At 42.8% G+C, this 25,305-nt stretch overlaps 1 protein-coding gene and 21 non-coding genes across 22 annotated transcripts; 19 read left to right on the forward strand and 3 right to left on the reverse strand.

The window, feature by feature from the left end:
• Positions 1-596: 596 nt before the first annotated feature.
• Positions 597-667, forward strand: trnag-gcc. The gene has a single exon. It is a non-coding gene; the product is annotated as a tRNA-Gly (tRNA).
• Positions 668-1,186: 519 nt separating this feature from the next.
• trnah-gug lies at positions 1,187-1,258 on the forward strand. Its single transcript has one exon. It is a non-coding gene; the product is annotated as a tRNA-His (tRNA).
• Positions 1,259-1,399: 141 nt separating this feature from the next.
• Positions 1,400-1,481, forward strand: trnas-uga. The gene has a single exon. It is a non-coding gene; the product is annotated as a tRNA-Ser (tRNA).
• Positions 1,482-1,981: 500 nt separating this feature from the next.
• Positions 1,982-2,054, forward strand: trnak-uuu. The gene has a single exon. It is a non-coding gene; the product is annotated as a tRNA-Lys (tRNA).
• Positions 2,055-4,838: 2,784 nt separating this feature from the next.
• trnag-gcc lies at positions 4,839-4,909 on the forward strand. The gene has a single exon. It is a non-coding gene; the product is annotated as a tRNA-Gly (tRNA).
• Positions 4,910-5,428: 519 nt separating this feature from the next.
• trnah-gug lies at positions 5,429-5,500 on the forward strand. The gene has a single exon. It is a non-coding gene; the product is annotated as a tRNA-His (tRNA).
• Positions 5,501-5,641: 141 nt separating this feature from the next.
• On the forward strand, positions 5,642-5,723 carry trnas-uga. Its single transcript has one exon. It is a non-coding gene; the product is annotated as a tRNA-Ser (tRNA).
• A 500-nt stretch (positions 5,724-6,223) lies between these two features.
• On the forward strand, positions 6,224-6,296 carry trnak-uuu. Its single transcript has one exon. It is a non-coding gene; the product is annotated as a tRNA-Lys (tRNA).
• A 389-nt stretch (positions 6,297-6,685) lies between these two features.
• LOC125269795 lies at positions 6,686-16,465 on the forward strand. The gene is made up of 11 exons (XM_048192762.1): positions 6,686-6,807; positions 7,687-7,898; positions 9,411-10,347; positions 10,439-10,652; positions 11,016-11,600; positions 11,852-12,064; positions 12,400-12,617; positions 12,773-12,853; positions 12,964-13,226; positions 13,514-13,771; positions 14,956-16,465. Exons 2-11 carry the CDS (start codon positions 7,801-7,803, stop codon positions 16,097-16,099), a joined length of 4,011 nt encoding a protein of 1,336 aa, XP_048048719.1. The 5' UTR covers positions 6,686-6,807; positions 7,687-7,800; the 3' UTR covers positions 16,100-16,465.
• A 955-nt stretch (positions 16,466-17,420) lies between these two features.
• On the forward strand, positions 17,421-17,502 carry trnas-gcu. Its single transcript has one exon. It is a non-coding gene; the product is annotated as a tRNA-Ser (tRNA).
• Positions 17,503-18,525: 1,023 nt separating this feature from the next.
• LOC125270904 lies at positions 18,526-18,666 on the reverse strand. Its single transcript, XR_007185494.1, has one exon. It is a non-coding gene; the product is annotated as a U4 spliceosomal RNA (small nuclear RNA).
• A 628-nt stretch (positions 18,667-19,294) lies between these two features.
• On the forward strand, positions 19,295-19,376 carry trnas-gcu. Its single transcript has one exon. It is a non-coding gene; the product is annotated as a tRNA-Ser (tRNA).
• A 145-nt stretch (positions 19,377-19,521) lies between these two features.
• On the forward strand, positions 19,522-19,603 carry trnas-gcu. Its single transcript has one exon. It is a non-coding gene; the product is annotated as a tRNA-Ser (tRNA).
• Positions 19,604-19,985: 382 nt separating this feature from the next.
• Positions 19,986-20,067, forward strand: trnas-gcu. The gene has a single exon. It is a non-coding gene; the product is annotated as a tRNA-Ser (tRNA).
• A 1,023-nt stretch (positions 20,068-21,090) lies between these two features.
• Positions 21,091-21,231, reverse strand: LOC125270905. The gene has a single exon (XR_007185495.1). It is a non-coding gene; the product is annotated as a U4 spliceosomal RNA (small nuclear RNA).
• A 628-nt stretch (positions 21,232-21,859) lies between these two features.
• Positions 21,860-21,941, forward strand: trnas-gcu. Its single transcript has one exon. It is a non-coding gene; the product is annotated as a tRNA-Ser (tRNA).
• A 145-nt stretch (positions 21,942-22,086) lies between these two features.
• trnas-gcu lies at positions 22,087-22,168 on the forward strand. The gene has a single exon. It is a non-coding gene; the product is annotated as a tRNA-Ser (tRNA).
• Positions 22,169-22,429: 261 nt separating this feature from the next.
• Positions 22,430-22,511, forward strand: trnas-gcu. Its single transcript has one exon. It is a non-coding gene; the product is annotated as a tRNA-Ser (tRNA).
• Positions 22,512-23,534: 1,023 nt separating this feature from the next.
• On the reverse strand, positions 23,535-23,675 carry LOC125270906. Its single transcript, XR_007185496.1, has one exon. It is a non-coding gene; the product is annotated as a U4 spliceosomal RNA (small nuclear RNA).
• Positions 23,676-24,303: 628 nt separating this feature from the next.
• On the forward strand, positions 24,304-24,385 carry trnas-gcu. Its single transcript has one exon. It is a non-coding gene; the product is annotated as a tRNA-Ser (tRNA).
• Positions 24,386-24,530: 145 nt separating this feature from the next.
• trnas-gcu lies at positions 24,531-24,612 on the forward strand. The gene has a single exon. It is a non-coding gene; the product is annotated as a tRNA-Ser (tRNA).
• A 381-nt stretch (positions 24,613-24,993) lies between these two features.
• Positions 24,994-25,075, forward strand: trnas-gcu. The gene has a single exon. It is a non-coding gene; the product is annotated as a tRNA-Ser (tRNA).
• The last annotated feature ends 230 nt before the right edge of the window (positions 25,076-25,305 follow it).

Below are 25,305 nucleotides of genomic sequence, written 5' to 3' on the forward strand. Positions count from 1 at the left end.
AAAAACTCTAAGTAGGAGCAGCATTTTTTGCAGTGTAGCCATTAGCCACGGAGCATAGCCTCAAACTCATTCAGAATCAATGTAAACAATATAACAGTATACAATACTCACATAATCCGACGCATGCATGCCGCATGCATGACGAACACTTTGTAAAGATCCATTTGAGGGTTATATTAGCTGTGTAAACTTTGTTTATGCACTGTTTAAGGCAAGCGCGAGCTCCGTGGGCGGGGGAGCGCCAGATTTAAAGGGGCCGCAGAGCATAAATCGGCTCATGTTTAATGATGCCCCAAAATAGGCAGTTAAAAAAATTAATAAAAAAAAATCTATGGGGTATTTTGAGCTGAAACTTCACAGACACATTCAGGGGACACCTTAGACTTACATTACATCGTGTAAAAAAACGTTTGATGGCACCTTTAAAAGCTTCGCTATGTAACTTGGGCAATAACCTGCCATTATAAATGTGGTCATCACTGTGCAGCCCCAAATTATGTGCCCCTCGTAAAAGAGGCTCCTCTTCTTCCGTCTCTTACGACGGGCCAGGGACCATACCCTCACTCCCTGTGAGCACAGGTGACCCCCGCAGCTAAGCATTGGTGGTTCAGTGGTAGAATTCTCGCCTGCCACGCGGGAGACCCGGGTCCGATTCCCGGCCAATGCAGGGTGTGTTTTCTGGTATGCCAGAAGCCTGCTTCTTTAAAGCTTTATGTAACTTTTAATCGACAGCGATGGTAAGATCAAGGCCAATAACCTGCCATTATGAATCTTGTCATCATCATGCAGACCCTAATGATGTGCCCCTCGTAAAAGAGGTTTTAACTCAAGATGCAAACAAGCTCTCCGTCTTCCATCTCTTACGAGGCGCCAGGAAGCATACCCTTCCTCAAGAAACCGTACTCTGATGATGCAGGGCTCCTCCACGGCAAGAGCCTGCTAAGTGCTCTGTTAGACTCCTGAAACAGAAGCCTGCTCGTTATGAATTTCCAGTGATACTACGTTCTCCTGCCACACCCAAGTCGTGAGGGCCTAGGAAAGAGGGCCGTGTTGTTTTACGTGTGTTTGGTTTTGTGTTTTCCACATCGCTCGCATGGAACAATTGTTCTGTCTGTTCATCGGACAAACAAGCCATTGTCCTTTTGCACTCAGGCAGCTGTCGCCCACGGGGGCGAGCCAGTGGTGCGCCGTGATCGTATAGTGGTTAGTACTCTGCGTTGTGGCCGCAGCAACCCCGGTTCGAATCCGGGTCACGGCAGGACTTTTCTGTTAAGCAAAGGCGATGTCGAGCTCCTTTTTGCCGCCTCGATCCTTCAGCTGGATTGGTGGCTGAAGCTCTCCTGTGTTCTGTGCCGCCGACACCGTGCCAGCCAACAGAACGCGTGTCCCGGAGGCAGATGTAGTCGTGGCCGAGAGGTTAAGGCGATGGACTTGAAATCCATTGGGGTCTCCCCGCGCAGGTTCGAACCCTGCCGACTACGGGCCGGCTTGCCCCTGTTGCTTTAGCTTTCTGTGATGAGATTTTGGCCATCCCTTTGGTAGCCCCCCATGACCTCACGGCCTTCGCTTGCCGCAGCGTTGTGGTTTGCAGAGAAACGTGCATGGCGGACCTATGAAACGCTGCATCTCTGGAGGACCGCTGATTCCGATTTCTCAAGAGACGCAAGGCTCACGGTGATGATGCACGGCTCCTCCACGGCAAGAGCTGCTAAGTGCTCTGTTAGACTCCTGAAGCAGAAGCCTGCTCGTTAATTGCTCCTCTCTCCATACCTCAGAGGAGTTGTCAAGTCAACAGGAAAACAGTCCCACCCTTTCTTGTCAGTGTGTCCAAGTTGCCAGGAGCAGGCCATCTCTTTCTGTCCTTATTGTTTTGCGGCCTTCATCCTGCAGCGCGTGTGGAAAATGATCTTCTGGCGGACGGAGCGCATACGCTTTGTGGGGGGACGGCTGTTATGGCGCAAGGGGCAGGCAGCGGGCACGGGCCCGGATAGCTCAGTCGGTAGAGCATCAGACTTTTAATCTGAGGGTCCAGGGTTCAAGTCCCTGTTCGGGCGAAGGGGCTGTCACTTTGTTGGAGGCCTCAGTCTGCTGTGACTCTCTGCAAGAGCGCTTTTCAAAACCTGCGAAGCCTCTGCGTGTTTTGCACGAAAACTGCCCAGAGGACCCCTTGCCTGCTGTAGTCGTGGCCGTACCCTCCAGCGACCAGACAGCCAAACTATTCCTAACTATTTGTTACAGGTCCTAACACATTCGAAGTAGGTCCTAACACATTCTGAATAAGTCCTAACACAAGTCCTAACAATCCTAACAGTTAATGGTCTCAGTCCTAACAGTTCCGAACAGTGCTCAACGGGGCAAAACAGCCATTGGCTGAACGGTGCAAAACAGTCATTGGCCGAAACATAGTCGTGTGACCGCAGTCATAAAAGAGCGCCAGTTCCCGAAACACTCGTAGCAGTCTATGCTCGTTTGTCACGCGAGAAAACATTTTTAATCACTAAAAACATTTTTTAAATCAATTTGACTCTTCGGATAGCGTTCAGGTAAGTACAGTTTAACATATAACGTGAAAGAGAAGCAGTTCGTGACGTATCTCCGTTCGACATTACGGTTCAAACTCCGCTTACATTGCACATGTGTAATTTACTTATCTTTATTCTTAATTCGGTGGTTTAATACTTATTTAGAGATAAGAGGCCATGTTTGGGCAGATATAACGTTAGTGATATAACGTAATTCACGGTGGCCATTGCAACAGTGACAGACAGACTTGTTGCAGTAATATAAAACAACAATGAGGATAATAATTACTACGATGATTAATATTAAAATACAGAGTGGTGTTTTGTTTTGTTTTGTGTTAAAACAGTGAGAAAAATTCAACCCAAGACATTTCGCGGCCTTTTCTGATAAGCGCATTTTAAAAAATAAAATAAAAAAAATAAGCGCGAAAATTCGCACTAAAGCAGTCAAATACGCTTAAAATAAAATTCATCAGAGTTTTTGTCTAGATGAAAATTTTGTGCAAACACAACAGGTAATTAAAGTAAAGGAAAGCAGTATGTAACCAATAATATTCTATAATTTCTACATAATTACTATATAAAATGCTTTTTTTTTTTACATTCTGTTGCTTCTTACTGTTTTCAATTTCTTTATTTGAATTTAGTTTAACATATCCTTCATTCTATTTGCCATAGAGCTTACAAATTGTCTTTGCTACTATCATAAATCAATTGACAAATATATACATAATATGGCAACCATCAATGTACATAATCAAACAAGCATCCATGTGACAAAACCCCCTTCTACCTAAAAATGTCGTCTTTTTTTTGTTTTTCCCTAACCCTTTTCTTTAAATTTCACTTCATTTGTATTTAAGTTATCTGATATTTACCCTGTTGTTTCATATTTATAGACATGACTAAGACAGGTAAACCTGACTCATACTGGCATGACATCATGTGCAAGTATGCCCAAGGGAAGTACCACTTTACAACAGGAAAGAAGCCAGGGGTGAAGAAGTGGAAGGATGCCTTGGACAGAATTAACAACTGCCCATTACACAAGCAGACCAGTGTCTATGATATCTGTGGGAAAAGATCCCTTGCAAATGGTTATCATAAGGTATGTAAAGATAAATGTGATTATTTTACCTAGACTGGTGCTAATTAATCATTTCTTTTCTTTTTTTAATTTCATAATAGAAAATTGTTCATTATTGAACTGTAAAGCCTACATGTCGCTATTTTCATTTTTAAACACTGGCAGTCTGTATAATTCATAAACACAACTTCATTCTTTATAAATCTCTCCAACAGTGTAGCGTTACACTGCAAAAAATGCTGTTCTCACTTAGAATTTTTGTCTTGTTTTCAGTCAAAATATCTTAAAGTTCTTAAATCAAGAAGCATTTTCATGACAAGGACAAATTATTTTCTTGTTTTCAGGATAAAATAAATCAAAATTAAGCACGTTTTTCCTTAAAACAAGCAAAATAATCTGCCAATGGGGTAAGCAAAATAATCTTAGTCCAAACTGAAAACAAGATTATATAGCTTATTCTTGGTTTGAAATAAGATTATTTTGCTTACCCCCATTGGCAGATTATTTTGCTTGTTTTAAGGAAAAAAATTAATTTTGACTTATTTTTCCTGAAAACAAGAAAAATAATTTTTACTTGTCAAGAAAATGCTTCTTGATTTAAGATCTTTAAGATATTTTGACTAGAAACAAGACAAAAACTCTAAGTAGGAGCAGCATTTTTTGCAGTGTAGCCATTAGCCACGGAGCATAGCCTCAAACTCATTCAGAATCAATGTAAACAATATAACAGTATACAATACTCACATAATCCGACGCATGCATGCCGCATGCATGACGAACACTTTGTAAAGATCCATTTGAGGGTTATATTAGCTGTGTAAACTTTGTTTATGCACTGTTTAAGGCAAGCGCGAGCTCCGTGGGCGGGGGAGCGCCAGATTTAAAGGGGCCGCAGAGCATAAATCGGCTCATGTTTAATGATGCCCCAAAATAGGCAGTTAAAAAAATTAATAAAAAAAAATCTATGGGGTATTTTGAGCTGAAACTTCACAGACACATTCAGGGGACACCTTAGACTTACATTACATCGTGTAAAAAAACGTTTGATGGCACCTTTAAAAGCTTCGCTATGTAACTTGGGCAATAACCTGCCATTATAAATGTGGTCATCACTGTGCAGCCCCAAATTATGTGCCCCTCGTAAAAGAGGCTCCTCTTCTTCCGTCTCTTACGACGGGCCAGGGACCATACCCTCACTCCCTGTGAGCACAGGTGACCCCCGCAGCTAAGCATTGGTGGTTCAGTGGTAGAATTCTCGCCTGCCACGCGGGAGACCCGGGTCCGATTCCCGGCCAATGCAGGGTGTGTTTTCTGGTATGCCAGAAGCCTGCTTCTTTAAAGCTTTATGTAACTTTTAATCGACAGCGATGGTAAGATCAAGGCCAATAACCTGCCATTATGAATCTTGTCATCATCATGCAGACCCTAATGATGTGCCCCTCGTAAAAGAGGTTTTAACTCAAGATGCAAACAAGCTCTCCGTCTTCCATCTCTTACGAGGCGCCAGGAAGCATACCCTTCCTCAAGAAACCGTACTCTGATGATGCAGGGCTCCTCCACGGCAAGAGCCTGCTAAGTGCTCTGTTAGACTCCTGAAACAGAAGCCTGCTCGTTATGAATTTCCAGTGATACTACGTTCTCCTGCCACACCCAAGTCGTGAGGGCCTAGGAAAGAGGGCCGTGTTGTTTTACGTGTGTTTGGTTTTGTGTTTTCCACATCGCTCGCATGGAACAATTGTTCTGTCTGTTCATCGGACAAACAAGCCATTGTCCTTTTGCACTCAGGCAGCTGTCGCCCACGGGGGCGAGCCAGTGGTGCGCCGTGATCGTATAGTGGTTAGTACTCTGCGTTGTGGCCGCAGCAACCCCGGTTCGAATCCGGGTCACGGCAGGACTTTTCTGTTAAGCAAAGGCGATGTCGAGCTCCTTTTTGCCGCCTCGATCCTTCAGCTGGATTGGTGGCTGAAGCTCTCCTGTGTTCTGTGCCGCCGACACCGTGCCAGCCAACAGAACGCGTGTCCCGGAGGCAGATGTAGTCGTGGCCGAGAGGTTAAGGCGATGGACTTGAAATCCATTGGGGTCTCCCCGCGCAGGTTCGAACCCTGCCGACTACGGGCCGGCTTGCCCCTGTTGCTTTAGCTTTCTGTGATGAGATTTTGGCCATCCCTTTGGTAGCCCCCCATGACCTCACGGCCTTCGCTTGCCGCAGCGTTGTGGTTTGCAGAGAAACGTGCATGGCGGACCTATGAAACGCTGCATCTCTGGAGGACCGCTGATTCCGATTTCTCAAGAGACGCAAGGCTCACGGTGATGATGCACGGCTCCTCCACGGCAAGAGCTGCTAAGTGCTCTGTTAGACTCCTGAAGCAGAAGCCTGCTCGTTAATTGCTCCTCTCTCCATACCTCAGAGGAGTTGTCAAGTCAACAGGAAAACAGTCCCACCCTTTCTTGTCAGTGTGTCCAAGTTGCCAGGAGCAGGCCATCTCTTTCTGTCCTTATTGTTTTGCGGCCTTCATCCTGCAGCGCGTGTGGAAAATGATCTTCTGGCGGACGGAGCGCATACGCTTTGTGGGGGGACGGCTGTTATGGCGCAAGGGGCAGGCAGCGGGCACGGGCCCGGATAGCTCAGTCGGTAGAGCATCAGACTTTTAATCTGAGGGTCCAGGGTTCAAGTCCCTGTTCGGGCGAAGGGGCTGTCACTTTGTTGGAGGCCTCAGTCTGCTGTGACTCTCTGCAAGAGCGCTTTTCAAAACCTGCGAAGCCTCTGCGTGTTTTGCACGAAAACTGCCCAGAGGACCCCTTGCCTGCTGTAGTCGTGGCCGTACCCTCCAGCGACCAGACAGCCAAACTATTCCTAACTATTTGTTACAGGTCCTAACACATTCGAAGTAGGTCCTAACACATTCGAAGTAAGTCCTAACACATTCTGAATAAGTCCTAACACAAGTCCTAACAATCCTAACAGTTAATGGTCTCAGTCCTAACAGTTCCGAACAGTGCTCAACGGGGCAAAACAGCCATTGGCTGAACGGTGCAAAACAGTCATTGGCCGAAACATAGTCGTGTGACCGCAGTCATAAAAGAGCGCCAGTTCCCGAAACACTCGTAGCAGTCTATGCTCGTTTGTCACGCGAGAAAAACATTTTTAATCACTAAAAACATTTTTTAAATCAATTTGACTCTTCGGATAGCGTTCAGGTAAGTACAGTTTAACATATAACGTGAAAGAGAAGCAGTTCGTGACGTATCTCCGTTCGACATTACGGTTCAAACTCCGCTTACATTGCACATGTGTAATTTACTTATCTTTATTCTTAATTCGGTGGTTTAACACTTATTTAGAGATAAGAGGCCATGTTTGGGCAGATATAACGTTAGTGATATAACGTAATTCACGGTGGCCATTGCAACAGTGACAGACAGACTTGTTGCAGTAATATAAAACAACAATGAGGATAATAATTACTACGATGATTAATATTAAAATACAGAGTGGTGTTTTGTTTTGTTTTGTGTTAAAACAGTGAGAAAAATTCAACCCAAGACATTTCGCGGCCTTTTCTGATAAGCGCATTTTAAAAAATAAAATAAAAAAATAAGCGCGAAAATTCGCACTAAAGCAGTCAAATACGCTTAAAATAAAATTCATCAGAGTTTTTGTCTAGATGAAAATTTTGTGCAAACACAACAGGTAATTAAAGTAAAGGAAAGCAGTATGTAACCAATAATATTCTATAATTTCTACATAATTACTATATAAAATGCTTTTTTTTTTTTACATTCTGTTGCTTCTTACTGTTTTCAATTTCTTTATTTGAATTTAGTTTAACATATCCTTCATTCTATTTGCCATAGAGCTTACAAATTGTCTTTGCTACTATCATAAATCAATTGACAAATATATACATAATATGGCAACCATCAATGTACATAATCAAACAAGCATCCATGTGACAAAACCCCCTTCTACCTAAAAATGTCGTCTTTTTTTTGTTTTTCCCTAACCCTTTTCTTTAAATTTCACTTCATTTGTATCTTAAGTTATCTGATATTTACCCTGTTGTTTCATATTTATAGACATGACTAAGACAGGTAAACCTGACTCATACTGGCATGACATCATGTGCAAGTATGCCCAAGGGAAGTACCACTTTACAACAGGAAAGAAGCCAGGGGTGAAGAAGTGGAAGGATGCCTTGGACAGAATTAACAACTGCCCATTACACAAGCAGACCAGTGTCTATGATATCTGTGGGAAAAGAATCCCTTGCAAATGTGGTTATCATAAGGTATGTAAAGATAAATGTGATTATTTTACCTAGACTGGTGCTAATTAATCATTTCTTTTTCTTTTTTTAATTTTCATAATAGAAAATTGTTCATTATTTGAACTGTAAAGCCTAACATATAAAATAATAGTCAGAAAAGGGCATATATTTATATGAGGAGGTTTATTGAACTTTTTGACAAAATTAAATAAATAAAAAAAAAAACAGGTTTTGACTCATATTGTGATATAGTGGAAATATGGAGCTCAAACTTGAGGAAAAAAACATCAGTTTTATTCAGAGGCACAAACTGAGCAAAGCTGTTAAATTTAGTGCAGATGCTGTCAGTATGCTAGATGAATTTCTCATAGCTAGTAATGTAAATCAAAGAGGTCTTTAACAGTATAACAGACTATTTGCATAAAATACATATAAATATCAATTTCACTCACAGTAAAAAGACTCTTGCACAAAGACCTGAAGGTGGGTGTATTTACAATTATACTAAAAGGTGTTTTACTTTCTAAAAATATAAACTATCAATCAGACAGCAGATGGCATGTAGTAATTGTGTACAACTGTTTTTTCAGCAAAGTTTTGGTATTGAATTTAAGTGTTAAATATTGTGTACCAAATGATGCAGCTTAATACAAATGATTTTGCTTGACTTTACTGGCAATGTTTTCAGACCTAGGGAAAACACTAACATTTCTTTCACAGTCAGCAGAGCAGACAGTGTTAGGCATGCAGACAGGCCCACAGACCAGTGCAGGCATGCAGGCAAGACCACTGAGCAGTGCAGGAAAGCAGGCAAGACCACTGAGCAGTGCAACCATGCAAGCAGGACCACTGAGTAGTGCAGGTGTGCAGGCAGGACCATCGAGCAGTGCATGGATGCAGGCAAGACCACTGAGTAGTGCAGGTGTGCAGGCAAGACCACCAAGTAGTGCAGGAAAGCAGGCAAGACCACTGAGCAGTACAACCATGCAAGCAGGACCACTGAGTAGTGCAGCCATGCAAGAAGGACCACTGAGCAGTGCAGGTGTGCAGGCAGGACCATCGAGCAGTGCATGGATGCAGGCAAAACCACTGAGTAGTGCAGAGATGCAAGCAGGACCACTGAGCAGTGCAGGTGTGCAGGCAAGACCACCAAGTAGTGCAGGAAAGCAGGCAAGACCACTGAGCAGTACACCCAAGCAAGTAGGACCACAGAGCAGTGCAGGTGTGCAGGCAAGACCACAGAGCAGTGCCGGTGCAAAACCAACCCCACGGAGCAGTGTGGATGCAAAATTAGCCACACGGAGCAGTGCAGAGATGCAGGACAGGACCTTCGAGCAGTGCAGGTGCAAAACCAACCCCACAGAGCAGTAGTTCAATTAAGTGTGCTCTTTGTAGTGAAGATGTTGATGTGGAGGGTTTCACTGAACATCTGTCTGACTACCATGTCCAAGAATGTTGTGACCAGTGTGGTGCAAAAGTCTGGGGTGCAGTTGGACTGCTTCACCACATTGAAAATCATCATCTTTTGACTAGTCTTGCAGACCGAGGCAGAAAATCTGTGGATCAACCAACATCTTCTCCCACAACATCATTTGCACAATCGCCTGCATACATTGAAGAGCAGCAAGGAGCTCCACAAAGTGTACCTCACACACCATCACCGGGCATTAACCTGAGGCCTCCAAAAGTGAATTGGGTGAGTTTTCTCCCCAAGCAGTTCTGTCGAGTGATTAAACCAGCAGACCAGAAGTGGATCGCACAGTGTCTATATGACAGCACAGGACGACTGAAGCAGCAGTTTTCACAAAACTGGTTTCATCCACCAAGTCCCAGCAAGCCTACTACTTCACCTCCTGATCCTAGTAGCTACTTTAGACAGCGGATGTTTCTGTGGGCTCCAATGAGAATGTGGGGAATTCCTCTGAAATGCACACAGTGCAAAAAGAAGATGCATCATTCAGGAATATACACCAAAGTAAGGGAAGTCATTGATATTGACTCCAAATACTACTTAGTTGGAGCAGACTACCCTCGCTGCAGTAATTGTATGATTCCTGTCTGCCCTTGGAGTTCAGAGATGCTTAACCAACTTGATCCCTCCCACAGAAATAAATTTCCCGCTGTTCTGACAACTCAGCTTGCTCTAGACAGGAAGTGTGTGACTTTGTTGAAGCCCAGAACTGCAGGGAACAGCTCCAGTTTCTTGCAGCAGGCGCTTGAAGAAGTACACAGTGAGGAGTGGGCAAGACGGACCATAGACTATCTGACGGACTGCGAGCTTCACAAAAAGAGATGTGCCCTGACACAGTCTGAAGTGTTTTATCAGCAGCCACCACCTTTTTGCCCCCTACCTCTGGCACAGTGGTTTGAGACCGTCCATGCCAATGAGATCCTGAGTCACATTGATGAGCTAAAAGGTGTCATAACATCAACATATGGCAGCATCCTCAAGCTGGATTCTACCAAGAAGGTAAATGTAAATAAAAAGAGGCAAATGCATGTTAACTTTAACTGATGTTAAGTGATTTTAATGTGATTTTAATGTTTTAATGTTCATATAGATAACTAAAAAGCTTGCTGGTGGCATTGCGGACACTGCTACATGGATGACCAATGTTGGCAATGAGATTGGCCAAGTCCTAAACTGTGTCCTAACCACTGGTGAGGGAGCTGGCCTAGATGACTTGTGTCAGGGCATCGTAAAGCGATACAAAGATGCTGGGGAGCCAGAGCCAGCTGTGATTTACGTTGACCGGGACTGCTGCAGCGAGACAGGTTTGTGACCTTAAGTCTTTAACTAATAGGAATGTGTTTATTTATGCATTTCTAATTCATATTGGCAACCATTTCAGGCATGTTTCTGAATGAGAATAAATCACAGATCTGCATGGTTTCAACTAATTTTGGAAAGTGAATTTACATGGCTTTTCTAGATGTTTGTTCATATTTTTTTAAAAGCACTCATAAAGAGAATTTTTAGAACTATTTACTATAGAAATTTTAGCATGAAAACCCTGGTTTGGTGTTTGCAATCAAGAAAACAAAAGCTTGCATAAAACAGCATTAGCATATTTGTTTAATGTTGCAAATTAAATTGAGAAAATGTGTAAATTCACTCCTTGTTTATCATTGGTGTAGGCGTGACTCCAGTTCTTAACTGGTTTCGACCATGGAAAGTCACGGTGCGCCTCGACGTTTTCCACTTCATGCGCCGGTTCACTGCTGGTCTTACAACGGAGCACCATCCACTGTATGGCACGTTCTGCTCCAAGTTGTCAAGCTGTATATTTGAATGGGACAAGGATGACATCTCTCATCTTAAAGAGGCGAAAAAGACGATGCTTTTAAAAAAACATGGGGGCCATATTCCAACAGAGGCCCAAATCCTGTCAAGCATCACCTCCAGTGAGCTGGCCAAGCACTGCCGGAGGAGGACACGTGGAGTAGAAGAAACTCGTGCCTTAATACAAGGACTGCTGGACTCTATGTGGGAACTGACCGACACCACTGGTTTGCGCCTCATCAGTCCAGAAAGCATGACGCATGTGTGGGAGGTGCAGCAGAAACACTTACCTTGCATTCAAGATCCACCCGGTGTTCAGCTTTACACAAAACTGGGCTCCGGGTTACAGAAGGGTGATAAGGTTCTGGATGTACTGAGGTGTGGTAGAGGGTCCTCTTCCCTGGAAAGCTTTCATCGCCACCAGTGCACTTTCATTCCAGGTAAGTGTATTTAAGTGTTGTCACAATATTGAAAATTTGCCACAAATTAAAGGTATAAAATTTGAACAGATTTTGGTCAGAAGTAAATTAGCTTAAGTATTAGACAATTACCTAAGTATTTACACATCAACTGAAACTGAGGGGGGGGGGGGATTATATTATTATAAAATATTATATAAAATATTATATTTTATAATATATAAAATATTATATAATAATATTTTAATCATGTGAAATATTTTGTCTTTCAGGGTGGAGATGTAATGCTGTACATACTCAGATGTACATGCTTGAGGGTGCATCTAGGTGGAACATCAACCGAGGTCATCAAGCTGTGGACATGGGTAGTACATCACTAACTAAGCTCTATGATGTTCGTTTAATGTCCCACATGAATGACCTCAGCAACAGAGTCCTCGGATGTCTACTTCTACCAGAATTCATACCCCCTGGGAAACCCACTGGTAAGATTCAACATGGTATATTTTATTACGATACCAAAGCTTTGCTCGCTTGCTTGCTAAACAGTCAGACCATCATTTTCATGACTGAACATTTCTGTTAAAGTGCCCATTCTTAGTTATAAGATGAGTCTGTTCATGAAGTTGAAACGTATTTCCTTTTAGTGTGTTTTTTTTTTTTTTTTTTTTTTTTTTTTTCTCCTTCTGTTTTTAATTTAACTTTTCATGTGTGTTAATAATGGATTATTTGTTATCAATTACATTCATCACATGTGCTGTACTGCTTTAGCCTGATATATTCCTCTCATTACAAAATGTTTAATAATTCTTTATGGCAGATGAGCGTATAGCTGTGGAGTACTTGTTGGCACAGTCGGACAGAGGAGACCTGCTTTCTCCACAGGTGCAAGGTGAAATCACTTTGCCAGAGATGCAGGTTGAAGTTCAGGAGGACGAGTGCCTGGATGTCACAATAAGTGATGCAGCAGACATCAATATAGATGCACACACCCTTGGATGTTCCAGCAGTCATGATGATTCATTGATCTCATCTCTGGTAATGTCAATTTTCTTGATCATTTGTAATTACAATTGCATAGGAATGTTAGAAGAATATTAATAATAGTAAACATTTGTTTAGGATAAATTTTGAACAGTCAGTTTTGAAACTCAAATTTATTCTTCTCTTACTAATGTTTAAAAATATTCTAGGAAACCAGTGTTCCAAGTGGTGGCTCTTACAGTCCTGATATTGAAGACATTTCCTGCGCTGGGCCCAGCACATCAACTTCGGTAAAGTTTTCTAATACTTGATGCTTGTAATTTGTGAAGAATAGTTTATCAGAGAACTGTTAATAAACCATTTTGTAATGCAGGATTTTGTTTTTTGTTTCCAATTTCAGGACAGTAGATGTGATTCAAGGGGTGTTCCTGGATGGGAGGCAGTGGATAACCTGGCAGGGTACCTCGTCAGCCTCAACCGCACTATCACTGCTTTGTCAACCAACGAAATAGCAGAGATCTTGCGGCTGTATTCGTATCTGCATGCCATTGATCAGTCCCCCTCCAAGTATTCCCTTAAGTGCAAGAAAAAAACTTTGCCAGGTCCTTGGAGAGCTTCTCGGAAGCGTAGTGGCTCAGCCCCTGGTCAGCAAGCAGCTGAGAGGCGAGTTAAATTGTAGTTCACCGGTGATGATTTTGAGTTGATTTTCATGCTGTCTGTGTAATTAATTCCTTTTGTAAGGCTAAAAAACAAACTTCAAACTGTTTTGAGAATTGTGAACATCATGAGATCTAGGACCTTTTTCAGTGTTTCTTAGTCTATCCATCTAAAGTCTATTCATTATTGCCATAAAATTCAAAAACCTAGCTAGTCTATATGTTTACAAAGCTACAGTGAACCATAGAATACTAATCATACATAATACAATCAATGCATCTTTTTATCCACAGACTGTTCATGACTCATGGCCAGGCTGCCCAGAGGCCTGATGTGAACAGGGTTTCAGAATGTGTCGCCCTCAAGCTTCTGAAGGAGTTCAGGGAAGCCAGGAATAGGCCTAAAGACAACAAGGGCAAAACATTTCCCATTCCTCAGGCGATAGTGATGACGTACAGTCACATCAAACAGCTTCTTGAAGACTGCAGAGAGCTACTGGACCAGACCAACTTGGTGCTAGTCACTATAAACAACACCACAGTGTCTTCATGGTGAGTTTAATTTAACCTTCTGTTACGTCCTCCCATTTTTGTCCCTTGTAAATAGGGATCGAACGAACAAAAAAAATATTTGAGAGACTTAAAATATCTTTAACTCTCCATTCCCAGAGTCACAAAACCACCAAAGGTTAGGTTTTCAGTTTGTGGCATGTCTGCCTTTTTATTTATTAATGAAAATGGAAAAAAAAATAAAGGATGACAATTTATTCAAAACAATTACCTCAAGTGGAGGACCCGTATAGAAGAAAATTCAAAAAAAAAAAAACTCTACCTAAAAGAATTAATAGTAACTTGCCTATATATCCCCAAAAGAAAAAAACAAAACAACATTTAACTTCCCTCCCTCCTTAACTAAACCATAAAACAGGGCAATTTAACTTCCCTCCCTCCTTAACTAAACCATAACCAGGAGAAATGATATCGGAATCCTCCACCCTACATTACCCACAAATATATGGTAGAAATTATCCACTCAACGCAACATAACTCATATAACCCAACATAACAACCAAAACACCACACTCCTCTGGGACTGGAGAGCGAAAGATAACACAACGTGTTGTCTCTCTCTTCGCTAATGCCGTCTCAGCAGTTTTATGCCATAGTAACCCTTAACCTGTCAGGAAAGCATACACACAAAAAAAGAGAAAAAACAAGAGCGAGAACACCACAACCACAAACATCATTTTATATAAATAATAAATAAAATAAAAAAACACGTACGTCTTTGGACGTAACACTTCTTAAATTCACATCAGTAATAAGATTCCTATGAAAAACTGCACTTCATAAATAATAAATCTATTGAACTATCATCGGTTCCAAATGTATTTGTATGTTACATACGTTAAATGTACACATTGTTTTCAGTCTGGTCTCATTTTGTCTGTCTGTTTATCACAGCTGATGTGCAACAAAATAATGATGAATGAACTACACTCCTCGACTGTCATATGCCCCTTAATGCTGATTGGCCACTGATTGTTGGTGTCAGTGTCGATCTGACTTCCAAACAGTGTTTTTGAAATATAGCTTACCCCACATTTGTGTCACCTTTGTCAGTCAGGATCAGTCAGTAGAGGTTTTCTATGTTTTGTGAATGTAATGTAGGTAAAGTTGCAATTTTAAAAACAGTTGTGCTGTCTTCAAACTAATTGTTTGTTTTTCTTTAACAGGCTTCTTGACAGACAGAAAAGAACTGACCGGGACACCCTGCTACAAGGTGTGGAGCTTCCCCAGCCTGTTGGTTTGGCAAAGGAGCCACTGCCAAAGCCTAGAGAGCTCCCATCTGCACCTGTTCAACATGGACATGTTGCCATTGAGTTCCAGGAGCCTGAAAATCGAGAGGGTGAGGCAGTTATTCGCCAACGTAAGTGTGCACGAACTGGAACTGCAGTGTCTTCCATTACACACACAGACACTGGGCTAGGATCTGGCACAGACTATACTACTGCAGCAGCACACAAACATTTTTTCTGGCCTGGGGCCCAGCACTTTCCAGGGTGGCATACCTGGCCTGGGTATTCTGATTGGTCTTTTCCACCACACTCTCAGCATTGGTCGTCCTTTCCACCGGGCCAACAGCCATCAGCTCCACTGCACTATCAGGGATGGTCATCCCTTCTGCCGGGCCAACAGTCATCAGCTCCACCGCACTCTCAGGATTGGTCGTCCCTTCCGCCAGGCCCACAGTCATCAGCTCCACCGCACTCTCAGGATTGGTCGTCGCTTCCACCAGGCCAACAGTCATCAGCTCCACCGCACTCTCAGGATTGGTCGTCCCTTCCGCCAGGCCCACAGTCATCAGCTCCACCGCACTCTCAGGATTGGTCGTCGCTTCCACCAGGCCAACAGTCATCAGCTCCACCGCACTCTCAGGATTGGTCGTCCCTTCCGCCAGGCCAACAGTCATCAGCTCCACCGCACTCTCAGGATTGGTCGTCGCTTCCACCAGGCCAACAGTCATCAGCTCCACCGCACTCTCAGGATTGGTCGTCGCTTCCACCAGGCCAACAGTCATCAGCTCCACCGCACTCTCAGGGATGGTCGTCCCATCCACCGGGCCAGCAGTCATCAGCTCCACCACCTCCTCAGAACCGTCAACGTGCATGGAGACTGCACAAGGCAGCACTTGAGGATCAAGAGCGTGTGGCGAGAGGGGAGCCACCAAAGAAGCGTCACACAAAAGAGCACTACCATTATCAGTGTAAAACATGTGGTCAATCAAAAAGCAAACTTACTGGCCATTCCCAGGTTAAAGGAAAGTGGTACTGTCCAGCATCTGGCCAGACCATTACAGAGTGGAAAGACTCTCTTTAGGCTTTTTGTCTTTACTTTCATACATAATACATTCGGTTGATTCAGTGATGTTAGTGCATTAAGTGCACTAAGTAAAATTAGAATTTGAAGGAAAGCTCTTAAAAACATGTGCATAATTACTCTTATCATTACTATTGTTTGTACATTTTATTATTAAACCATATTTGTACAATATATATATATATATATATATATATATATATATATATATATATATATATATATATATATAGATATATAGATATATAGATATATAGATATTTAAATGTGTGTGTGTGTATAAAAACCTCTGATTCGAGCTCTTGGAATAAACTTTGTGGAAGTGATTTATTATTATTATTATTATTATTAAACTATTTCTGGAGTTAAGTGTAGTATTATTATTATTATTATTATTATTATTATTATTATTATTACATGTAGATATTTACATTTGTATTATAAGAATTTAAATATTTGTGGAAAAGTTACTATTATTATTTTATTATTATTATTATTATTATTATTATATCCAATTTGTATATATTTGCACTAGTTTTGTTTTCTTAATAATAAACCATTTGTGGTAGTAAGTGTATAATATTTGTAACTATTATGTTTTATATATTTACTTTTTATTATAATATACACATGTATGTCACATTTGAGCTTTTGGAATAAACTGTATTTGTGGAAGTAAGTGTTGATTGTTTTCTTTCAAATTTACAAAAATGAATATAAAGGAATTGTTTTGTGATAAGGTAAAATGTCCAAATATTTACTTTTCACTTTTCAGTAACTTGTTGAAAGTGAAAATATGAAGAGAACTAGTTAAAAGACAAAAGTAACCCCACTCAATTTCCATTTATTTTTTCCCACTCGTTCCCTTATTTTTCTCATATTTTCCTTTTTTTTTTTTTTTTTTTTTTTTTTTTTTTTTTCCCCCTTTGTTTTTTTCTCATTTTTTCTTTTCCCCCACCCATAGCAGTCCCTTTTGCCCTGTTTTTGGCCGAGTGGTTAAGGCGATGGACTAGAAATCCATTGGGGTCTCCCCGCGCAGGTTCGAATCCCATCCTCGTCGTTCGATGGCTTTAGTGTTTTGGAGAGCCCAGTGCACCTGGCATAGCTGCTCAAAAGGGTAAGGCGATGGACTGCTAATCCATTGTGCTCTGCACGCGTGGGTTCGAATCCCATCCTCGTCGTTTGATGGCTTTCGTGTTTCGGAGAGCCTAGTGCACCTTGGACAGCCGCTCGAAGGACCTTGCTGCCAACTTTAAGCTTGTCATAGTAAAAATAGTTGTAGAAAAAACACCACAGACAAATTTCAGGCAGACTGTCAAGTGACGAGGTGGCCGAGTGGTTAAGGTGATGGACTGCTAATCCATTTTGCTCTGCATGCCTGGGTTCGAATCCCAACCTCGTCGCTTGAGGTCTTTAGCCTCCAGGAGAGCCTAGTGAACAGGGCGACTGCAGCGATGCTGCTCGCATCTATCCAACTGTTTACGACTAGTGGTGAGCGATTTCGAAAGACTGTTTCGTGAAATATTGAAAACTTTACAATCTTTTGTTTTGATTCAGTCGTTCGGAGCGTGCATCAGACTGCCAAAGTCACGTGATTTCAGTGAAAGAGTCTTTGTTACGACATAACTGTTTCAAAATGTTTCGAAATTTTAATGGCTCACCGCTTGGGACCATCTCTGCGAACCCATGAATCATGCGAATTCACTGAGAACCACTGAAAAAGTGCCTATGTTTTTGACATGATCTCTGATCAGTTTTATATATTTGTGGTAGTTTTAATTAGACATTAGTATAATTACAAAGAATAATTGTAGCCCATAGTATTTTATTGGCCTGTTTAGCTGAGCCATCCATGGAACAAACAAAACAAGACCTGAAAATTGATAAAAGAACACATATTACACAGACACTTGAAATGTAATAATATTAGATTATAAGTTAATTGCATTTGATAGATTTTACTTCCAATAAAACATTTGCAATGTGTTTGTAAAAGTTTTTTATGCATGTTTGGCCTGAGTTTTTGTTGCATTTACACTGCTCTGACCAGCAGGTGTCACCAGCGTGTGGCGTTTCAAACGCTTGGAAACAGTGAATCATTTTGCAAAGCAATTTGTTCAATTGATCCGAAACTTTGAAAAGCTTCATTTCTCCAATCACTGTTTACCACACGTCATGGGGCTCTTTGACTGAATCACATTTTAATAATAGCGGCAGAAAAGCTGTGTTCATATCTGAAAACATTGTTGAGCTCAAGATCAATACAACATGCAAGCTGGTGCTTGCATATGACCATTAAAAACACAAAGACCCTCCAAGTGCGCTCCGAGGAAGACATTCACCAGACGTGAGCTTTCGCCATCTTAGCAAAAACAACACGTGAAAGAAACCGAAACACAACCGCTTACTTTCAACAAATTATTAAGCCTCCTAAGAGGCTGACAAAAATTGCCAAGGCTGACTGTATTTCAAGTCATCCCGGCGGGGTATTGGGTAAAGTTTTCAACCAGCAATGATCACGCCTCGGATAAACCTCATAGGCTACGATATTGCCTCTGCGAAAGAATACCGACGAAAGTCACAACGTCTTCCGTGCACCTATCTGCACGTGGAACGACAGGGTGGTAAGAAGCTTTAAACTGCCATCCAATCAGCATTTTGGCACGGATGGATGAATGGTGTGTCTACGAAACAGACAAGCGATGTGCACAAAAAGGTTTATTCCTTGTACTCTCTTCACTCAAAGAAAAAAGTGCGCTATTTCCATAAATCTGGGGGGAGAGAATTATGGGTATCCTGGCAGCAAAGGGGCGGAGTCATAACCCCCAATCTCCAAGAACATGTTTGAGATCGGGATCGATTCAATGAGCCCCCTACAAGGTCGGGAAGGATAATGAAGAGTGCAAGGACACTGCAAACATATTCTGAGGGAGGTCCAATGCCAGCTTTGTTACCTTTTTCTAGACTCTGGCGTTCTCTCTAGGTTCTTTCCAACAAAGCAGAAGCAGGACACAAAAGAAACATAAGCACATCTCCCTCTTTCAAAACAATTGTGAGTCTCCTAACCGATAAAACCCAATGCTCCTTACCTCTCGATCTACCCAACCACTTACATCACATTTTTACTTTGTCTCTGTCCTGTTAATGAGAGTGGCTGAAAAGCACCTCAATGCCGCTTCAGGCAGCTGAAGGTGTGACGAGGTGGCCGAGTGGTTAAGGCGATGGACTGCTAATCCATTGTGCTCTGCACGCGTGGGTTCGAATCCCATCCTCGTCGTTTGGTGGCTTTAGTGCTCCAGAGAGAGCGCAGTGCGTCTGGCAAAGCTGCTCAAAGTGTCTTGCTGCCAACTTTAATGTCATCATATTAAAAATAGCTGCAGAAAAACACCGCAGCCCAGCTTTGAGCTGGCAGTTGATCGAGAGACGAGGTGGCCGAGTGGTTAAGGCGATGGACTGCTAATCCATTGTGCTCTGCACGCGTGGGTTCGAATCCCATCCTCGTCGTTCGATGGTTTTAGTGTTTTGGAGAGCCCAGTGCACCTGGCATAGCTGCTCAAAAGGGTAAGGCGATGGACTGCTAATCCATTGTGCTCTGCACGCGTGGGTTCGAATCCCATCCTCGTCGTTCGATGGCTTTAGTGTTTTGGAGAGCCCAGTGCACCTGGCATAGCTGCTCAAAAGGGTAAGGCGATGGACTGCTAATCCATTGTGCTCTGCACGCGTGGGTTCGAATCCCATCCTCGTCGTTTGATGGCTTTAGTGTTTCGGAGAGCCTAGTGCACCTTGGACAGCCGCTCGAAGGACCTTGCTGCCAACTTTAAGCTTGTCATAGTAAAAATAGTTGTAGAAAAAACACCACAGACAAATTTCAGGCAGACTGTCAAGTGACGAGGTGGCCGAGTGGTTAAGGTGATGGACTGCTAATCCATTTTGCTCTGCATGCCTGGGTTCGAATCCCAACCTCGTCGCTTGAGGTCTTTAGCCTCCAGGAGAGCCTAGTGAACAGGGCGACTGCAGCGATGCTGCTCGCATCTATCCAACTGTTTACGACTAGTGGTGAGCGATTTCGAAAGACTGTTTCGTGAAATATTGAAAACTTTACAATCTTTTGTTTTGATTCAGTCGTTCGGAGCGTGCATCAGACTGCCAAAGTCACGTGATTTCAGTGAAAGAGTCTTTGTTACGACATAACTGTTTCAAAATGTTTCGAAATTTTAATGGCTCACCGCTTGGGACCATCTCTGCGAACCCATGAATCATGCGAATTCACTGAGAACCACTGAAAAAGTGCCTATGTTTTTGACATGATCTCTGATCAGTTTTATATATTTGTGGTAGTTTTAATTAGACATTAGTATAATTACAAAGAATAATTGTAGCCCATAGTATTTTATTGGCCTGTTTAGCTGAGCCATCCATGGAACAAACAAAACAAGACCTGAAAATTGATAAAAGAACACATATTACACAGACACTTGAAATGTAATAATATTAGATTATAAGTTAATTGCATTTGATAGATTTTACTTCCAATAAAACATTTGCAATGTGTTTGTAAAAGTTTTTTATGCATGTTTGGCCTGAGTTTTTGTTGCATTTACACTGCTCTGACCAGCAGGTGTCACCAGCGTGTGGCGTTTCAAACGCTTGGAAACAGTGAATCATTTTGCAAAGCAATTTGTTCAATTGATCCGAAACTTTGAAAAGCTTCATTTCTCCAATCACTGTTTACCACACGTCATGGGGCTCTTTGACTGAATCACATTTTAATAATAGCGGCAGAAAAGCTGTGTTCATATCTGAAAACATTGTTGAGCTCAAGATCAATACAACATGCAAGCTGGTGCTTGCATATGACCATTAAAAACACAAAGACCCTCCAAGTGCGCTCCGAGGAAGACATTCACCAGACGTGAGCTTTCGCCATCTTAGCAAAAACAACACGTGAAAGAAACCGAAACACAACCGCTTACTTTCAACAAATTATTAAGCCTCCTAAGAGGCTGACAAAAATTGCCAAGGCTGACTGTATTTCAAGTCATCCCGGCGGGGTATTGGGTAAAGTTTTCAACCAGCAATGATCACGCCTCGGATAAACCTCATAGGCTACGATATTGCCTCTGCGAAAGAATACCGACGAAAGTCACAACGTCTTCCGTGCACCTATCTGCACGTGGAACGACAGGGTGGTAAGAAGCTTTAAACTGCCATCCAATCAGCATTTTGGCACGGATGGATGAATGGTGTGTCTACGAAACAGACAAGCGATGTGCACAAAAAGGTTTATTCCTTGTACTCTCTTCACTCAAAGAAAAAAGTGCGCTATTTCCATAAATCTGGGGGGAGAGAATTATGGGTATCCTGGCAGCAAAGGGGCGGAGTCATAACCCCCAATCTCCAAGAACATGTTTGAGATCGGGATCGATTCAATGAGCCCCCTACAAGGTCGGGAAGGATAATGAAGAGTGCAAGGACACTGCAAACATATTCTGAGGGAGGTCCAATGCCAGCTTTGTTACCTTTTTCTAGACTCTGGCGTTCTCTCTAGGTTCTTTCCAACAAAGCAGAAGCAGGACACAAAAGAAACATAAGCACATCTCCCTCTTTCAAAACAATTGTGAGTCTCCTAACCGATAAAACCCAATGCTCCTTACCTCTCGATCTACCCAACCACTTACATCACATTTTTACTTTGTCTCTGTCCTGTTAATGAGAGTGGCTGAAAAGCACCTCAATGCCGCTTCAGGCAGCTGAAGGTGTGACGAGGTGGCCGAGTGGTTAAGGCGATGGACTGCTAATCCATTGTGCTCTGCACGCGTGGGTTCAAATCCCATCCTCGTCGTTTGGTGGCTTTAGTGTTTCAGAGAGAGCGCAGTGCGTCTGGCAAAGCTGCTCAAAGTGTCTTGCTGCCAACTTTAACGTCATCATATTAAAAATAGCTGCAGAAAAACACCGCAGCCCAGCTTTGAGCTGGCAGTTGATCGAGAGACGAGGTGGCCGAGTGGTTAAGGCGATGGACTGCTAATCCATTGTGCTCTGCACGTGTGGGTTCGAATCCCATCCTCGTCGTTCGATGGCTTTAGTGTTTTGGAGAGCCCAGTGCACCTGGCATAGCTGCTCAAAAGGGTAAGGCTATGGACTGCTAATCCATTGTGCTCTGCACGCGTGGGTTCGAATCCCATCCTCGTCGTTTGATGGCTTTAGTGTTTCGGAGAGCCTAGTGCACCTTGGACAGCCGCTCGAAGGACCTTGCTGCCAACTTTAAGCTTGTCATAGTAAAAATAGTTGTAGAAAAAACACCACAGACAAATTTCAGGCAGACTGTCAAGTGACGAGGTGGCCGAGTGGTTAAGGTGATGGACTGCTAATCCATTTTGCTCTGCATGCCTGGGTTCGAATCCCAACCTCGTCGCTTGAGGTCTTTAGCCTCCAGGAGAGCCTAGTGAACAGGGCGACTGCAGCGATGCTGCTCGCATCTATCCAACTGTTTACGACTAGTGGTGAGCGATTTCGAAAGACTGTTTCGTGAAATATTGAAAACTTTACAATCTTTTGTTTTGATTCAGTCGTTCGGAGCGTGCATCAGACTGCCAAAGTCACGTGATTTCAGTGAAAGAGTCTTTGTTACGACATAACTGTTTCAAAATGTTTCGAAATTTTAATGGCTCACCGCTTGGGACCATCTCTGCGAACCCATGAATCATGCGAATTCACTGAGAACCACTGAAAAAGTGCCTATGTTTTTGACATGATCTCTGATCAGTTTTATATATTTGTGGTAGTTTTAATTAGACATTAGTATAATTACAAAGAATAATTGTAGCCCATAGTATTTTATTGGCCTGTTTAGCTGAGCCATCCATGGAACAAACAAAACAAGACCTGAAAATTGATAAAAGAACACATATTACACAGACACTTGAAATGTAATAATATTAGATTATAAGTTAATTGCATTTGATAGATTTTACTTCCAATAAAACATTTGCAATGTGTTTGTAAAAGTTTTTTATGCATGTTTGGCCTGAGTTTTTGTTGCATTTACACTGCTCTGACCAGCAGGTGTCACCAGCGTGTGGCGTTTCAAACGCTTGGAAACAGTGAATCATTTTGCAAAGCAATTTGTTCAATTGATCCGAAACTTTGAAAAGCTTCATTTCTCCAATCACTGTTTACCACACGTCATGGGGCTCTTTGACTGAATCACATTTTAATAATAGCGGCAGAAAAGCTGTGTTCATATCTGAAAACATTGTTGAGCTCAAGATCAATACAACATGCAAGCTGGTGCTTGCATATGACCATTAAAAACACAAAGACCCTCCAAGTGCGCTCCGAGGAAGACATTCACCAGACGTGAGCTTTCGCCATCTTAGCAAAAACAACACGTGAAAGAAACCGAAACACAACCGCTTACTTTCAACAAATTATTAAGCCTCCTAAGAGGCTGACAAAAATTGCCAAGGCTGACTGTATTTCAAGTCATCCCGGCGGGGTATTGGGTAAAGTTTTCAACCAGCAATGATCACGCCTCGGATAAACCTCATAGGCTACGATATTGCCTCTGCGAAAGAATACCGACGAAAGTCACAACGTCTTCCGTGCACCTATCTGCACGTGGAACGACAGGGTGGTAAGAAGCTTTAAACTGCCATCCAATCAGCATTTTGGCACGGATGGATGAATGGTGTGTCTACGAAACAGACAAGCGATGTGCACAAAAAGGTTTATTCCTTGTACTCTCTTCACTCAAAGAAAAAAGTGCGCTATTTCCATAAATCTGGGGGGAGAGAATTATGGGTATCCTGGCAGCAAAGGGGCGGAGTCATAACCCCCAATCTCCAAGAACATGTTTGAGATCGGGATCGATTCAATGAGCCCCCTACAAGGTCGGGAAGGATAATGAAGAGTGCAAGGACACTGCAAACATATTCTGAGGGAGGTCCAATGCCAGCTTTGTTACCTTTTTCTAGACTCTGGCGTTCTCTCTAGGTTCTTTCCAACAAAGCAGAAGCAGGACACAAAAGAAACATAAGCACATCTCCCTCTTTCAAAACAATTGTGAGTCTCCTAACCGATAAAACCCAATGCTCCTTACCTCTCGATCTACCCAACCACTTACATCACATTTTTACTTTGTCTCTGTCCTGTTAATGAGAGTGGCTGAAAAGCACCTCAATGCCGCTTCAGGCAGCTGAAGGTGTGACGAGGTGGCCGAGTGGTTAAGGCGATGGACTGCTAATCCATTGTGCTCTGCACGCGTGGGTTCAAATCCCATCCTCGTCGTTTGGTGGCTTTAGTGCTCCAGAGAGAGCGCAGTGCGTCTGGCAAAGCTGCTCAAAGTGTCTTGCTGCCAACTTTAACGTCATCATATTAAAAATAGCTGCAGAAAAACACCGCAGCCCAGCTTTGAGCTGGCAGTTGATCGAGAGACGAGGTGGCCGAGTGGTTAAGGCGATGGACTGCTAATCCATTGTGCTCTGCACGCGTGGGTTCGAATCCCATCCTCGTCGTTCGATGGCTTTAGTGTTTTGGAGAGCCCAGTGCACCTGGCATAGCTGCTCAAAGGGTAAGGCGATGGACTGCTAATCCATTGTGCTCTGCACGCGTGGGTTCGAATCCCATCCTCGTCGTTCGATGGCTTTAGTGTTTTGGAGAGCCCAGTGCACCTGGCATAGCTGCTCAAAAGGGTAAGGCGATGGACTGCTAATCCATTGTGCTCTGCACGCGTGGGTTCGAATCCCATCCTCGTCGTTTGATGGCTTTCGTGTTTCGGAGAGCCTAGTGCACCTTGGACAGCCGCTCGAAGGACCTTGCTGCCAACTTTAAGCTTGTCATAGTAAAAATAGTTGTAGAAAAAACACCACAGACAAATTTCAGGCAGACTGTCAAGTGACGAGGTGGCCGAGTGGTTAAGGTGATGGACTGCTAATCCATTTTGCTCTGCATGCCTGGGTTCGAATCCCAACCTCGTCGCTTGAGGTCTTTAGCCTCCAGGAGAGCCTAGTGAACAGGGCGACTGCAGCGATGCTGCTCGCATCTATCCAACTGTTTACGACTAGTGGTGAGCGATTTCGAAAGACTGTTTCGTGAAATATTGAAAACTTTACAATCTTTTGTTTTGATTCAGTCGTTCGGAGCGTGCATCAGACTGCCAAAGTCACGTGATTTCAGTGAAAGAGTCTTTGTTACGACATAACTGTTTC

Source organism: Megalobrama amblycephala, linkage group LG6 (genome assembly GCF_018812025.1).
Source record: "Megalobrama amblycephala isolate DHTTF-2021 linkage group LG6, ASM1881202v1, whole genome shotgun sequence".
NCBI classification, from domain to species: Eukaryota; Metazoa; Chordata; class Actinopteri; order Cypriniformes; family Xenocyprididae; genus Megalobrama; species Megalobrama amblycephala.